The 17,701-nt window shown below is 36.9% G+C and overlaps 1 protein-coding gene across 1 annotated transcript in view; it reads right to left on the bottom strand.

The window, feature by feature from the left end:
* Positions 1-17,701, bottom strand: part of PKD2 (polycystin 2, transient receptor potential cation channel) — a gene marked incomplete at its 5' end in the record, with an annotated part of 56,404 nt that overhangs the window by 18,292 nt on the left and 20,411 nt on the right. The window contains 6 exons of the mRNA XM_025046016.1: positions 2,184-2,304; positions 3,414-3,595; positions 5,846-6,013; positions 10,274-10,502; positions 12,884-13,108; positions 17,082-17,332. Of these exons, the coding sequence (XP_024901784.1) occupies positions 2,184-2,304; positions 3,414-3,595; positions 5,846-6,013; positions 10,274-10,502; positions 12,884-13,108; positions 17,082-17,332 (1,176 nt within the window). The remainder of the gene's footprint in view (positions 1-2,183; positions 2,305-3,413; positions 3,596-5,845; positions 6,014-10,273; positions 10,503-12,883; positions 13,109-17,081; positions 17,333-17,701) is intronic.

Below are 17,701 nucleotides of genomic sequence, written 5' to 3'. Positions count from 1 at the left end.
CTATGGAATCTTCGTGAGAGCAGGGTTGGTCTCTATTTTCCTTACCACTGCATCCTCAGTATATAGCACATTGACTGGAATACAGTGGCTCAGTAAATATTTATTGAATGTTTGATGAATGAACAAATGAAAGCTCTATTATTTTAATGGATTGTAATGGGCTACTAAATTGCTGTGAATTAAGGAGAAATGCTGTTTAAGATTCTGCAGCAGAAATGAGAATAGAATATAGAATACTTATAAGTTCCTGGCTTAATGCTCAATTGCAAGGTAAGACAGCTATAGTCAGAGTAACATCTCTCGCCTTCTACTTTCCAACCCAGGAATCTAAGATTTTATTTTTGTTTCCAAATGGTTGTTACCTCATGCCTTAAAATGTCTTAGTTGAAATGCATTAAAGTGTGAGTCCTCTGAAGAGATTTCAAAAAATAGGTGTTCAAGAAAGGCTCTTGAAGGTAGGGAGAGGAAGTTCATTCTCCTTTCCATTCTAACATCTGCAATCAAGGTCTTTCCTTGTGGATTATGGGGCTTTTGCTTCCTGCCTCAGCTGGGCCACCTCATACCACTGTGGCTTTTTGTGAAATAGGTGCAATTATTTAACACTTGGCAGTCATCTCAGAAAGGTGACCAACCCTGCAGCTGGCTTGTCATTTCCATAAAAGAAAGGGTTTGTATTGACTGTAGCCTCCCCTCTCTCTCTGGGGGTTGCAGGAGGAGCATTTCCTTTTTGTGCAGTAGTGCAACAAATTGTTTTAGTATAAAGACAAAAACTAAGAACTTCTTTTCATATCCTAGTGATTGATCTGATAAAAAGGCTGAATAATTTAAAAGATGCTGTCTACTTGAGGACACCATTCAAACAAATCCACATCCGAGTATTTCCAAGTACCACAATTATGTCCCGCACCTGGCCACTGACATACAAATAAAACCTAGGTGGCCTGAAGTCAACTGAAGGGCCAGGGCAGAACTCTCAATTTCTGGGTTTTGTTTTCGTAGTAGAGATTCAGGGATTCAGATGCTCCAGAATCCAAAGTGCTAATCCAATGTTAGAGTAACAAAGGCTTACTTTTTCCTCTAATTTTTTCTTTCATATATGATAGGAAGGAGAAACTTAAGAAGCTTAACTTTAAAAGTAACCATGATACATGGGAACAGCAAGATACAAATGAACTTGCAAGATATTCCTGACTCTTTCAGTCCTTTTAAAGTACATCTAATTCTCACTCTCTAAATACTATATAATTAACCACTAAATACTTGGACCAACTCTGATATTATTCAGTGATATTACACTGAAATACTAAATCTTATACAAATGATCTTCATAAAATCTATCGAAAATGAAAACAGTTTTGTTGTTTTCTTAAGATGATAGTTGATGTAAGGAAATCTTAAGCATTAGCATTTAAATGAAAAAATACCCACTACCTATGTTAAGCTAATTTAATACTTTCTTAGTAGAGTGGACAAATAAATGTATAATTGTTAAGATAAGATAAAGAACAAAATACTTTTGAAAAAAATCTTAATTAACTTAAGGCCAAATGTTAAAAATGTTAATTTGTGCTAAATCGAGAGAATAAAAAATATTTTTGAAAATAATTTTTAAAGCAATTTCCATTCATTATAAGATTTAGTTTTAAATTTAAAATATAAATATTCTTTGTAGGTAGTCTCTAGATGTGCTAAATATGAGTAAGTAAAAACAAAATATCTTAATCTTGACAAACAATAATTCACTCAAATATTACTCTCGACATCCTGGATCTAGCTTGCTTTTTCAGTTCCTCTTTTTCAAACAGAAAAGAAAAAAAGAAATGCAAAGTCATGCTAGCAAGTGACCATGAAAGTGCTGATGTTTGTGTTACAACAGCATGTAAATATATTCTACTTTTTAGGCGAAACATTATTTTAGGTAATCATAAGTCTGCGTTTGATCTATTTTTTTTTTTGTATTGAATAGACATGTATATTTATATATATATGAATAAATGAAAATCCATGGAAAAGATACTTGGCGAAGACTTAAAACTGTAAATCAGAAGTAAAATAAAATATGATTTCTAATATCTATATTTTTCTACTTCCTAAGTCTTTTAAAAAATAGGGAATAGAATGTAGAAAAAAGATGGTGATTTATGAAATTTAAATCACCTCACTATAAATAAAAGTGTACGTACCAAAAGAATGAAGAACATAAAGAACACAAATGTAGTGAAATAAATTGGCCCCAAAACTCGATTAGCTTCCTCAATCTCTGCGAAGTTGATATCACCCAAAAGGATACGGAATTGAGTGAAGCTATAAAAACAAAACAAAACAAAACACAACACAATACCACAATACAAAAACAAAGAATGTCCAGTATTGATGTAACAGTTTTTAAAAGATGATTTCATACTTTCAGACTTTTTTTTTCAGTGTAGAAAGCTGCCAAATAATAGAAAATTGTCAATCCCTTTGGAATACTCTCACTACTTATATGAGCAATTGAAGCCTTATGGAATAAAAATAATATGCTTTCTTTCTTAAATATGTTATTTCTATTTTTTGAAAAGAAATTATAATAATTATTATTGGATGACTTATAAAGCAATAGGCTATCAGAACTTAATACATAATCTAGGAAACACAGGGTAACTAAACTTCACTGTGGTCATTCTGTATCTGAATTTAAAATCTCTTTAAAAAAAGATTTTTGAAGGACAGCCAAAACGTGTGTTTCAAAGATCCAATATTCTCACATGCATGCAAAGTAGGGTCAAGAGTTGCCGCGTGTTGCCAATGCTGACCCTTAATTAGTAAAATCATTTTAATTTCTGATTTTATCCAATAGTAAAATTAATTAGGGCCCATGCACAAAGCCCTATTAACCTCCATTATCATGATCACCTCCTTTCCTAACTCACTCCTTTCTACGTGGCATGGAAATCTAATACTTGGCTACTTTTCCTGTTTTTAATACCATATTTGAGAACTTTGGAAAAAGACTGACAATTTCTGTACTGGTTTGAGAACATTAGAAATTCTACTTTTTTTTAACTTGAAGTTTAAAACATATGGCAACAATATTGAATAGAAATAAAAATACAGGCAGATGGTCTCTAAAAAGCTACCATTTGAATTTGGTGCTAAGAAAACGCTGATCTTTAGAACACTGTTGGTTTACTATGGCTGACCTACTATGTCATACTACTTTGGGGCTATTATCTCAAGCATCAGCATTTCAGAATGTATGGTCATCTTTGCATTGGTGGGCCAGTGCTTCTAGGAAAGAATTAATTCTCATTTTAAACAAGTATTTTTTAAAACACTTGGTGGTTAAACAGCAATCATGAAGATTCCTTTATCTTTGAGAAGGCAGTGACATCTCCAATTAAATTTTTCTTCTTAATTTCATATATACTTACATACACTCTTGGAAAGTACTGAAGTCATCAACCTGAGTGCCAAAGACAAGGTATGCCAACTGAGCGTATGCTAAGAAAATAATGAAGAACATAATTGCAAAGCCAAAGAGGTCTTTGGCACACCGAGACATAGTTGTGGAGAGCTGACTCATGGTCCTGTTAAAGTTGATGAATTTGAAAAGCTGTAAGAGAGGGAAGATATCAACAGACGAATGGGTAAATAGAATGTGGTATATACACACAATGGAATATTATTCAGCCTTACAAAGAAATGAAATTTTGATATATGCTACAACATGGATGAATCTTGAAAACATTATACTAAGTGAAATAAGACAAATATTGTGTGACTCTGCTTATATAAGGTGCCCAGAACAGGAAAATTCAGAAACAGACAGTGGAATAGAGGTTACCAGGGGCTTGGAGAGGGGGAAATGCAGAGTTAGTGTTCAATAGAAACGGTTTCAGCTGGGATGATGAAAAAGTTCTGAAAATGCATCGTGGTGATGGTCGCACTACATTGTGAATGTACTTAAGGCCACTGAATTGTACACTCAAAAATGGTTAAAATGGTAAACTTTATGTTATGTATATTTTACAAAAATAAGAGGAGAAAAATGACTTGCTTTCTTTCAAACCTAGCAACTTCTATTTTCTCATTCAGAAAGTATTTGTTCAATATCTACCATGTGCCAGGCTCTATTCTTGGAGCTGGGCATACAGCAGTGAACAGAAAAGCTCCTGTCCTCACACAGCTTACACGTATATGATGGTTAAAATACAGTGAAAATCAGTTTAATTATAATTTAAATGATTAGTGATATTTTTCCCTTAAGAAAGAGTGAAATAAAAGAGAGAGAAAACTCCTTGACAAATGAAAACTAGTAAAAAACAAATCTCCAGGAAATACTTATTGCATATTATTAACTTTTACTTATTGTGCATCAAATATATGCCAGTCATTATAGGGGAGGGCTTACGTAGATTGCCTCGAATCTTCACAGTGACCAAAATATTAGTATTCTATCTCAGGAATCATCTGGGGCCCGGAGGCAGATTTGAACCCAGCTCTGTCTGACTGCAAAGTGAAACTGAGCTTTTTTGTAGAGCAGGCACTGAGTGAGGATGGCTGCCCAGGCTGAGCAACCCAGAGGGCATGGCAACCTGCAGAGCTCTAGCGAGAAGCCTTGGTAGAAGAACACTGAGAGATACAAAGAAGTTGAGTCATGACACTGCCTTAAAGAATGGAATGGTTCTTAAAGTTCTAGGGGCAAGATATGTACAAGCGAAGCACTAAATAAACCACCCAGCCCAAGGCACATGTTGAAAGGAAACCTGTAAAATTTTACCTAAAGATCTCTTAAGTGTTTCTGGCCACACCAAAAATTTTTTCAGGGCTGTTGTAATCGTATTACTTAATACAATTCCTATCAGTATTTCTATGAGATCTTGATTGTTATTACTACTTTATGATGAAGGTTCAGTATGTTAATGATGGTTTCTCCTGTACAAGCATGTGACTGAATAAATAGCATGAGAGATACAAGATGAGGTCTAAGCCCTCTGACAAATCTCAGGCCTTCTAGGTCTCAATACCAATTCAGGAAAATAAATAACTCTTGTAAGTACCTTTTAGAACAGTGCTGTTCAAAAGAATTTCCAACACAGTAGATACTAGCCACATATAGACATTGTATACTAGGGTTACCGAAGAACTGAATGTGTAATTGTATGTAATTTTAATTCACTTAAATTTAAATTTAGGTAGACACCTATGGCTAATAGCTACTGTTTGGATGGCACAATCATAGAACTTGACTGGTGACAGGTTAGCAGCTGCCTTGGAATTACTGAAATTTCTTGCAGCTCCAGAATTAAAGCTCATTGTATACGAAATGCCCTAACTTTTCACATACAGGGAAAAGAAGGAAATGAGTGATTAAGGAACTACTTAGAAGAGGTGCTTGTCCCAACCTCAGTTCTAGGTAAAATTTCCCTATAGCATGTACCTGGGAAAGAGGCAATCCTTCCAGAGAACATTTCCAATGCAGCATCTCCCCTTTCCTTCCTCCTATTTCTCCTAGTTCCTTTTCCTTCACCTGGTCACCCCGTATCAGGTGATACTGAGACTTGTCCCTGTGTTAAAGTAGCCTGGGCTCCACAGGCTCAGCTGATATACTGAAAAGGCCTCTTACTGCATTTGTTAAACAAAACCTATGGGAATAGGCCTTGCAGGAGTTCAGGGAGCATCATTCTCAGTGAAATAAATAATCACATGAGTCCTGCTAGTTTACTTGTAAAATATGGAGAAGCTTTGGCTGGCTACTTGAATTTGACCACAAAAGAAAATTCCTTCATCATTTTCTGTGATTAATGTTAATAAAAAGAGAAAAATATTATTAAAAATCCAGAACATGAGATTTATAAATTACCTTAATCCAGACAAAAAATACTATGACAGCAGCTATATTATTGAACTGTATTTGCCAATATGCCAGATGCTCAAAATTGGGGAAAGTATTTTCGTCTTCCAGAAACTGTAGTAGCACCTCCACATTTGATGTTCTGTATATGTTAATTCCTATAGCTATGACAGATAGCTGGAAAATGAAAGATTTATATATTATTACAGTGTTTTAGAAATATATAACTTACCCTAAAGTGACTACTTTATTTTTCTTCATCATTGTTTTAATTCTAGGGCTCAACATTCTACTTACCCAACCGCATTCCCAAACATCGCTCACACAAATGGAAAGCATTGAGCACTGCCGTCAAACAAGTAAAACAATATATGGCTTACACTTCCTTAGTTAGGAACAGAAATCCAATGAGTACACATATGCATATGCATGCACACATGCATGCGCGCACACACACACACACACACACACACACACACACATGAAAGATGTCACTATGTTTCTAAAACCAACTCAAACAGGAATGTCTTCTGGTTTTGTGTTTTTTTTGCTACCCTTTAAATCATTTTCCACCCTTCTTCTTTTTCTGTCTCATTTTGTTTTCTGTTTGTTTCTTTTCTTTTTCAATTTTCAGCCATCTATTCTTTCCTCATTCAACAAATACACAGCGGATGTTCATGTATACAGAACCGTGGTGGGGGGCAAGAGGAGCAAACAGAAGTAAAATGCACAAACTCCATCTTCAAGAAAGGTCCACTTTGGTTCGAGACCGGATAAATACTCAAAGATAAATAATACAAAAACCTACTGAGGAGCTGGCATGAAATAACATAAGGTGAAGGGTGAAAGGAATGCTCTTAAGAAGAAAGAAAGACTTGGTCTTAAAAGATAAGAGACTAGACAGAGAAGGCTGAGAAGGCTTGAAGTGGGAATACGTCAGCCAAGAGTTTTCCTCTTGCTCCTTTCTTTCCCTTAACTCATGACCACACAACTTTTGACATCTGCTTTGATTCTGAAATATAAAACCATATCTGAGGAGACACTGGGCTATACTTGCATCTGTCACCACTGGATTAACATGTATGTGTGGAAAGTGCTAGGAGTTAACTGTAACAACCTTGCTCTCATGTGGGGACTGAATCCATGGCAGGTGGTGGCTGTGACTCGTGGGCTGTGACAGATGCTGTAACCTTTAGTGCTCATTCTCTCTCTCTTCTCATGGATGATGGTAAAAGACCACTTCATTAGCCCTTCTTGAGAGGCCATCCAAATCATGGCCCCAAGAGATTATCATATCAAAGACCCGCCTGGCTGCTAATCACAGCTAAAAAAGTCAATTTCACCACCATCCTTTTCTTTTCTATGAATATTTCCAGAGCCAATATTGTATTTCCTTTGAGCTCTCTGGAATACTGAAAATGTTTTTCTCCACGGACTTAGCTGAGAGGGATGAAGAAGAAGCTGAGGGAAGTGCTGACTGACTAAATTCAACAATAACCCTTTACCTAATGCTTACTAGGTGTAATTTGTTCTCAATTTTAGTTCTTTTCACTCTGCACAGGACAAATATTTATAAAAATATAAAACATATGGCCATTTATACGGTATCAATGTCATAGTAATACGCTAAATTTCCTTGAGACTTTTCCTTTAGAATAGGGAATGAGAGAAAAGACAAGAAGAAAGAGATTTTAAGAGAATTTGGGTTGTTATGTCATTACTGAGTTTTCTTAGAGATTTGCACTCCTGTCTACAGAAGAACATTTTTTCCCCCTAATAAAACATAAGCCTTACGAGGGTAGGGGTTTTCTTGCTTTGTTCATTCTTATATCCCCAATGCCTAGAACAATGCCAGACACATGGTAGGTGCTCAGACAAGCTCTCTTGAATAAATGAATTAGTCATTTTCACTCTGTGAAATCTACCATTCAACAAAATTATCTGAATTTAGACCTCTTAATTATCTTATTTTTATCAGTAATTCTGCTAGTTTTTTGAAAGACTATTCTTAGGACAAAGGTTGATTGAAGTAAACCTTTAGAATTCAGAATATTAAGGGAAAAAAAAGAAAACTAGAGGAAATAATTTCCAAGTGATTCCAAGATGTTATATTTATATTTAAGATATCATTTATTTTCAAGTTTCAAGTGGACTTCGGCAAATTTGGGCCAGATGAAACAAAAAAGTTTTGGCTCTTTTCATAGGGTTGAAGGTCTAATGAAGGATAAGACACCTTTGAGGGATGAGTGGAAAGCTTGCCCTTATTTCAACTAGGTCAGGAAAGGTTTTAAAGAAAAAGTGAGATTCCAGTAGCCCTTCCTTGTTCCTTTTAAAAGCACACTGTCCAAATTGTTGTCTTGGCAGTACTAAGAGTCAAGAAAAATAAGAACAGTAGCACAATGAAGCAAGTTTTCAAAGAAATACTTGCAAAATGCTATGGCTACTGAGCCAAAGAAACTATCCTCAATTTCCATGAAACCATTAGCTATTTTTCCAGTGGTCTCCAAAGTGGGTACAAGGCAATTCATTGGGATGTGGGAAAAAATATTAAAACTTCTCGGCAGGTGATAAAAAAGCACTGAGATTTTATTTCTATTTGTTTTTACACTAATCTTTAAAATTCTATGTTGCGTATGTTTTTACAAATGTACCTGTTATATCAGCACGCACACACACACAACACATACACTTTGTAAATAAATACAATACATTGGGGTGTGTTGTCAAAGTTTTCACTGACAGGTATACATAATCAAAATAGCTGAATGCCAGTGACTAGACTTTTGTTGATATGGAAGTAATTTAGTTAAAAAGAGGACTTATTAATTAGCATATTACACTTACTTTTTAACCATTATCCTCATTGAGCTAAATATCAATATAGTCATTAAACCAAAACAGCAGGTTTTGCATCCTTAGATTTCCATCACACAGTAGGGAAATATTTTGAAAAATTACTTCCAGTATCACCATCTTTTTAGCATTGTTAAATACTGAAATTCTTTTGTAACTCTGCTCATTATTAATACATGGAGAATTTGGGGATCAAGAATTTACCTATAGGAACTGTGTGATGTTACACAACCATCTTGAAAGAAAGAATGCATTTCTAACTGCATCAGGGCCAGAGTGGTTCCATACTGTATTCTGTAGGAATTTTTATTAAGTAAAAGCTCTTTCTGAAGTACATATGTACGTGCCTTGTGAGGCAGTGGCAGAATGGTTAAGAGGGTTCTTGTGAGGATCAAATGAACTTCTCTATATGAAAAGCACTTGGAACTGTGCCTAGCACAGATAGCTTCTAAAGTGTTAGCAATTATTATTACTATTATTGCTCCTGTTAATATTGTTACGGCCATGAAATATATGTCTATATGGCTTTTTATGTCTTAAGTATTCTTTTACTCACATATGAAGAACATATTTTCTATATTTAATAACATAACATATTAACATATTAATGACATATTTTCTATATGTTACCAACTAATTCTAGTGGTGATTTGATAATGACTTGATGTAAAAGACCAAACAGATTTCTGGACTGGGGGAAGAATAATGGTTAGGAAGCAGAATACTAGAAGAGAGAACACTAAGAGGGTAATGCATCACTTACCGAAATTTCAGAGGGGAATCTCTGTTTTTGGACAGTAGAAAAAAAAGACTTTCAAACATGTGACATTTAAGCAAGTTTATATGCTTAACTGTGTAACAGGGCTTAGCAAAAGATTAAGTGTTGCTGCTGAAGGGAGAAAAGCTTGCAAAAATATATTTCTAGACTGAGGCCTCTGATTTCTACACTGAATGGTTAAAATGATGCTGAAGAGAAAGCATCTAACAAAGTGTTAAAAGTATAAAAGACTCAAGGGCAGGCAGGAGGCCTACAAGGTGTCACAGTCTTGACTATCATAACTCTTAAGATTTCTTGCACCACACACAGTAAACCTTGATGGCCATACTTATATTTTGTACACTGGATTATTTGCAGGAAAATTTCAAAGTGTAGAAAGGTTTTCTCTGCTACCCAAAATATTTCAGGATGTTTCTTCTTTCCATAACTTAATACATGTGCATAAAAATATAAATTAATTTTGAGCAGTAGTTGAAGAAAAATATCATTGGCAAAAATCAGAATAAACAAAATGAAACACTGTTTTCTCCTCCACATCTCACATGGCATGCTGGAGGCAAATATGAATTACTGTTATTTTTGTTATTAGTGTGTCTGAGAGTTTATTGTAAATATCTCTCCATTTCCACATTCAGAAGGGTTATTCATGCAAAATTAGAAAAATAATTAGTAACATTGAAATTAATGTAATAAAAGTTCTAGATTCTCTTTCAGGATTATCGAGATTCACAATGCTGAGGAGACTAGGACTGTAATTAACATGTTTTTGGACAGAGGAGGGAATTTGGTGTTATTCTCAAACCTACCACAACGATCACAACATCCAGACAATTCCAGAAACTCCTGAAATAGTGTAGTTTGTGAATGCGAATTTCCAATATCTCTTCCACCACATAGTAAAGGATAAAGAAACAAAAGATAATCTCACAGGCTGCCAGGAAGAAATCAAAAGTTGTGACATATCGGATCAGCTTTACAGGCTGAAATTGCCAAGATGGAATCACACCGCCTGTTGCTGGGAATTCAATCAATAACCTGCATTGTAATAAGAACAATTAAAACAGTAACAACAACAGATGGATGCACCCAGGAAAGGACATCCATCTATTCTGTCCCTGCATTATAAGGTAATAAAACTGTGACCACAGGTCACCCCAAACTAATGGCAAATGTTTTTATCACAGTTAGTGACTTCATATATGTAGAATTTGTGTCATAAAAGGAACAAGACTTTCTGAGGCCTCCCAGACCAAACATTATTCCATATTCAGTCTCCCCTTAACTTCTCTAGTTTTCATACTGTTCAAAATGCTATATACATATATTTTAAATGTAGAAGTTAATCAACAAACAAGCCTTTCTAGAACTTTGATTAAATACAAGTCATTCTACTAGGCAATGAAGAACATAAGAAATATAAGTCATGCATTCAAAACATGAATGATCTGGTTGAGAATTGTATGTTTTTGTAATAATGATACAAAAGGGGCTAAGTTCTCATTCATATATTTGGTAACACCAAACTAGCATTAAATAGTTTGCTCTAGGAGGTACTTTTTTCTACCCTTCCCAGGGCCTTAGAGTTAATAGGTGCTAAATAAATATCTGATTGTCTGAAATAGTAACATATATTTTTTAAATTCATACTGATGGCACTGATCTTTAGTGCTTTACCATAATTGAAGTGAGGACTTTTTTTTTTTTTTGCCAAATTGCCATTTTGTAGGTATTACAGTGAGAAAGTTAAATGATTCATTTAATGGTACGGTCTCCCTATCGAACTAGAAATACAATCTCTAGATCCTTAATTTTAAGAACATTAGTTATTCACCAAAACCATTTTTCTCATTACGGGATTGGTAGCCACACTAGAACTTGAGTATTTAGGATTCATGCATGAGTGATAATCAAGTATAAGCAGGGACTATGGAAAATTAGAATTGGTCAAAGAGATGTGAAATTTTTGCTTCCTCTTCATTGTCAGTCTTCTTTTCCTTCTCTCCTATTTTGATGTGTTGGAGAGAATGCGTAAGGACCAAAAACTGAGGAAGGAAATACTGAAACAAAGAGCCTTGTGACAACCTCACTGGGAACTCATGAGGGCAGGAAGTGGCATCTGTGCCAAGTCATCTCCCTGAAGCTCCTTCTGGCCCTGGATCTGTCAGTTCCTTTCAGAAACTCAGACTACAGTGCAGAGAAATGAAGTAATTGCCTTGACAATACTCACTTTTAAAGAATGAGGAGGAAGTGAAAGACAATACTCAGGACCTTCTATAAATAGATATTTTCTTAAAAGTCAATCAGAGTTGCCTGCCTGTTTCTATCCTCTTCCTATGCTTGCTGGAATCATTAGGAAAAGTTCAATAACAATTGCAATAGATTCTCATTCATTTCTAGTAATAACTATTACTTGTTCTAATGTGATATTACTTTCTGCAAAGGTTGTTAAATATAAGGACTAGGAAAATCCAACTGGTCATGCAAAGCAGAGTTGAGGTTACCCTCAAAAATGATCATAAGAATTTATCCTTCTTATTCGATGGGTAAATATACATGAAGGTAATTCATGCCAGTGTTGGTGATATGTTCACCAGGAGGATTAAAGTGGGTGAACTTTGGATCCCCCTTGCTTTGCTTTACTTTTTCATTTTTTAGAGAATGTATTACCTTCTAACATACCATGTAATTAATTTGTTTTGTTTATTGTTTATTATCTTGTTCTGGTTAAATGCAAGCTCTGCAAGATCAAATCTTTATTTTGTTCACTGATGAGTCCCACGAGCCTAGAAGAGTGCCTAGCACATTTTAAGTGTCCAATATATGTTTGCTGAATGAATGAATGAATGAATGAACAAGAGGCCCTGCACAAGCCAGTGGGTTCTTTGCCAGTTTCCTCACTGTTACCTGAGTGGTCATGAGGGCAATGTCACAGGATCTATAGAAGGAACTTTATGCGCCTTTGGTGAATCTTGAGTGTGAGCAGGTACCTGGGGATCTTACTGAACCTGGACATAGCCCCTGACTACCGTGTTTCTGTTCTAAGAGCAGGGGCATCATCCGAGAGTGGAAAACTCAGGAAAATGAGTCAAACTTTGATGGCTGTGGGCCTTAGTAATGTAGCACCGATCATCCTCATGATGAGTAAAGACAGCTGTTAGCAAAACACAGTGCTTGGGGGACAAAGCTGGACCACCTTAATGTCTTCCTAACCTATAATATTCCAGGATCCTAACTCCCTTCCCTCAAATATCCTTATCCCAATCAACCTTCAGTTTTCACCCCTCCCTTGCTATCAGCTCTGTTCCCTGGCACTCTCATTTAGCCAACTGCAGAAAACATTTTTCTGGTCTATCTTCAAACTACAATGTATATACAAATACACAAAAAAGGGAGGGCTGAGTGCCCTTGGTACACACCTGATCACACAAAACAGGTTAACGTTGGCGTTGTATACTGAAAAGTCAATAAAAACTGCCCTGGTTCCTCGGTCTAGCCAGACATTTTTCTTGAGGTTAGCAATCTGAGCAGCTGTTTCCTCTCTTGTTCTTGACAAATCCAGGTAATAGCCAGCACCACTATAAGTTGCAATCATTCCCCAGTGGCTACTCCCATTCAAGTCTTTTTCGCTTGTGTAGATCCAACTAATTAAAAAACAAAACAAACAGGTAAAAATCAGTAGAAGACTTATGGCAATTATAAAGATGGTTTTTGGTAAAAGAGTATGTAATAAATATGTCTTATCAAGTTGGGTAATGTGCTCACATGTGTTTTCTTATTTAATTCTCACAGAGTCATTATTCCCATTTTAGGAATGAGGGCCCTGAGGCTTAGCGAGGTCAACTTAACCTCAGAGTGTTTGAGGGTAAAGTCAGGAACCTAGATCAGGACTGTCTGTCTGCAGAGCCTGTGCTATTAGCCCTCAGTTTATATGGCTGCCTTCCCTGGGTAATTGTACTCAGGGACTAGCTGACTCTAGGCCCTCAAGGAAAGCTGCAGCCAAAAGAAGGACAGGTTCATCGAGTGCCACTATTGGCAACTGAGCTAAATAAGACTCCACAAAGCATTTGGGAATTTAATCCACAAATATTTACATAGGCCTCACTTAGAAGCGAGATGCTTCTTTGGCATTAGTGGGTATATAAAGAGATGAACCAGGATCCTGTCCCTTCCAAATTTGCAAGAAATAGGAAAAGAAAAGTTGTAATTAGACAATTAAAATACAAGGTGGATGATAAGAACCAAAATAAAAGTATAGAGAAATTGCTCAAGCACCTCAGAGGAGAGGAAAGCTACATTTGTTTGGAGGTCCTGTGATGGGAAAGGTGAATCAGAGTAGGTTTTGGGAAGAAGCCTTATTGAATCTGGGCCTTGAGAGGTAAGAAGAATTCAGACTTACACAGGTGGATGGGAAAGGCATTTTCAAGCTGGAGACAGGCAGGGCCAGGGGAGAAGTTTGTACGGTTTGGCTTCCACATGACGAAGAAAAGAAGGTCAAAAGGTAGACTGTGGCCAGATTGTGAAGGGCAAACACAGAGTCATGGGAGGGAATGTTGCTGGGGGTCACTCTGGTGGTAGTGGGAAAGACCGGAGTGGGGAGGAACAGAGGGCTCATGAGCAGAAAAGTGTTAACGTAGCGAGTCTGAATAACCTTTCCTTAGGAAGTGTGCTCGCAAGGTTGGACCTCGGCTGGCATCTGGAACTTGACTGATAAACAGCCCTCTACACTGATATAAAACTTTCCCTGACTGAACCTAAGCTGTCTGTGCATACCAGGTAGCTTATGCTGAACATCTACTTTCCTTCTGGGAGGTTGGGATTTGGGTATGTGACAGGCAGAGAGTGCCTATATGACCAGCACACAGTAAACACCTTAGGCACTGAGTCTCTAATGAGTTTCCCTGACAGACATTTCACACATGCCGTTACGAATTGTTACTGGAGGAATTAAGTACATCTTACGTGAGGCCACTGGGAGAGGACTTTCAGAAGCTTGCACTTTGTTTCTTCCAGATCTGCCCCATGTGCCTGCACCTTTTGTTGCTTTTGCTTTATTCCCTTTCACTGCAATAATCTCAGCCATGGATACAACTTTATACTGAGTGTTCTAGTAAATCACTGAACTGGGGCGTGGTCCCGAGGACCCTGACATAGCTCAGTTAGCAGTCCCTGCAACAACCAAGAGGTGGTGAGACTTGAACTAGAGCAGTGATGGTGGGACCAAGCGAGTGCTGCCACTGTAGTGACTGTCAACTGATTTGGAAGTTGGGGAAGGGAGAAGGGACATCTTAAAAATGGCTCTGTAGTCTCTTTTGGGGTAATGTAAAGATGGTGGTACCATCAACAGGAGGAAGAGCAGATCCAATCAGAAAGTGATGAGTTTAGTTTGGGGCATACTGACTTATAGGAGTTGATAGGACATATAGGCAGACTATTTGTCTTCTATCACTGCAATGTAAGCTCTGTTAACACGGGGTATTTGATTGTGCTTTGTTTGCTGCTGCTCTGTTACCCCAGCCAGCACCAAGGGCACTAGCAAGAAAAAAGAGACCTTACTTGGAACATGTTGTAGACACAGGTAGACATTCAGTATATTTGTTGAAGAGATGATGAATCATCAAATAGAGATGACGGTGGAAGCTATTTTAATGTTTGAATAAAGAAAGAAAAGACGGAGACTTGAATATGTAACTTGGGAGTAAGAAAGAAAAGGTGAGAAAAAAAGGAGGTTATAGAATTCAGAGAACTCAAGTTCAGTGTCACTCACAGAAGGCAAAAGAATGAGCAATCAATACTGCCACATTCTTCAAAGAGGTTGAATAGAACGAAGACTGAGAATTGTTCAGTAGATTTGCTACCTAGAGGTTACTAGTATCTTCCAAGAGAGATGTCAAAAGCAAGGGTTTAAGTGTTAAGGGGTGAATCAATGGTAAGGAAATGGAGGTGTCAAATGAAGACTATTCTTTCAAGATTTTTTTGAAAGAGAAATGGGAAACTTGAGAATATGGCAGGATCAAGGGGTGGCTAGATATACTCAAGCAAGATCCCCTTCAGTGGTGGAAATCACTTATTCATCCATGCATCCAACAGGTATTTACTAAGCATCTTTACAGACCAGATGCTGTTTGAGGTTTCGAGAATAAAGCAGTGAACAAAATAGAGTTCCTGCTCTCAAGAGGCTTGAATACTGATGAGGAGCTTAGGGCAGCAAGAAGCCACCTTAACAATGTAATTGATATGGAAGAAGAAAACACAGGCTTTGGAGTCGGGCTTGTTAACTCAATTTGGTTCCACTTATGAACTGTGGTGCTTTGAGTAAGTGAGCTTCTGTTTTTTCATCTATAAAATGAAACTAATACCTATTTTCAGAGTTGTTTTGTGAAGAGTAGATGAGATAATGCATGAAATCATTTCTTAAGTAGCATCTGGCATGGAGTAGAGGCTGCATAAATTTCTCATATTTATGATATGAGATAAAGTAAAATATTAAACAAGGTACCACAGTTCAAGGGCATGCTTATATTTTGCAAGAACAAGAAAATGGAGTATCAGAAAGGAAAATCATTATCATGACCTGAAAAAAAAGTCTTTTCAGATTATTTAGTCTCTTTACTCTAAATCTTCTGATTTTTACTAAATTTCTTATGGACCCTGATACTAAATATGGTGTGTACTAGATGACAGACAAAGAATCTGATCATGGAAAAGGTGCTTGCCCCTATCTATATGAACATGTATATGAACAAATCTGGATTCTGGGTGTCTCAGTTCCCAGGAAAGGAATCTAAATGAACTGACAGAATTAGCTTAGTAAAGTTTAGATGACAGTTCTCACCACAGTGACTCACCCAGGGCAGTGACCCCAAAAGGCTTACCTTGGGACAGCCTGAGAGGTCTTCTCATTTAATTATAATAACTACAGTAATTCTAAAAATAATGACTGTCCTCCCAGAAGCATTTGAGATCTTGCTCCCTGGCACATATCATCCATTTGGCTCAAATAAGCTCTTATAAAAACATTCAAAAATATGTAAAAATAATGAATGTCCTCCCTTAATACACAAGAAGTTTTAAGTATGGTTACCAAAGAGCATAAAAAATCTCTCTATATATACATAGATATATGCGTATTACAAATACATACTCAAAATCATAAACACATATTTGAGAAGGATGGGCTTTAAGCCAGACAGAAACTGCCCCACAAACTTATTATACACTTTAAATTATTACACTCTGAACAAAAATTTATTTGTAAAAGCTAATAACAAAAAAATTTTTGTATCACAAAATTTCCTTGTAATAACCTAGTAAATGATATTACTGGAATCCAGGCATCTTAAAAGAAACATCTGAAGGACCACATAGCTTCTTTCTTGTAGGCTATAAGGTCAATGATTTGGCCATTTGAAAAATATTTACACAGAAGCTGAAAAAGAGTAAAAAGTAGAGAAAATCTGAGAAGCCAAAAGTCAATTTGACCATGGCCTTAAATATAAGCCTCAAGGCATCTTCTCCTTAGTGAAGGAGTCAGAGAATGAATGAATGAATGAATGAATGAATGAATGAATGTCGGTGAGAGGCCAGGGCAAGTGGCCAAGAGCTACAGACACTTACGCGGTTCCATTTCTCGGACCAAACGGAGCCCTGTCCTCACTGCTGACAGAGTAGACATCATAGCACTCTTTAATTTCATCTCTCAAGTCCTGAGGGATAGAACAGGACCCATTTCTGACTTTGAGCTGCCGTATCCGTGGTACCCCTAACAGGAGATTCTCATAGTAGATGAAGCTTCGGTTGTCAGCTTCGGTTCCGTTGTTGGGCTGTGTCTTCCAGTACAGCCCATCCAATAACGTGCCTTCTGTGAACTGAAAGCAAAGGAAACATTTCTGAAAAGCTCCCAGCTCAGTGGCTGCCTTGCTGCTGCCTGGAATGTTTGTGTGACCAACAGTGTGGCACTTTGTGAATACAGTAGAGTGACAGGGTGGGTTTTGTTGTCAGAAATCTAAGTTGGATCTTAGTCCATCATTTGCCAGTTGTGAAGCCTAGAGCAGGAGCCTCCTTTGAGCCTGGGTTCTTGCGCCCATAATGTCCTTCCTTTGCACGGTTACTATACCTGACACGTAAATAGAGTTCTCAGGTCTCAAATAGGCTCAACTCATTGGGATTACCCTGCAGTTTTCACTTCACAGTCTGAATGGAAACTAAGAACTCCAGTTTTGGGATGTTTTCAGATT

Source organism: Pteropus alecto, unplaced genomic scaffold, assembly GCF_000325575.1.
Source record: "Pteropus alecto unplaced genomic scaffold, ASM32557v1 scaffold63, whole genome shotgun sequence".
Classification (NCBI taxonomy): Eukaryota; Metazoa; Chordata; class Mammalia; order Chiroptera; family Pteropodidae; genus Pteropus; species Pteropus alecto.
The sequence above is the reverse complement of the archived record's forward strand: the minus strand, read 5'-3'. Positions and strand labels throughout refer to the sequence as shown.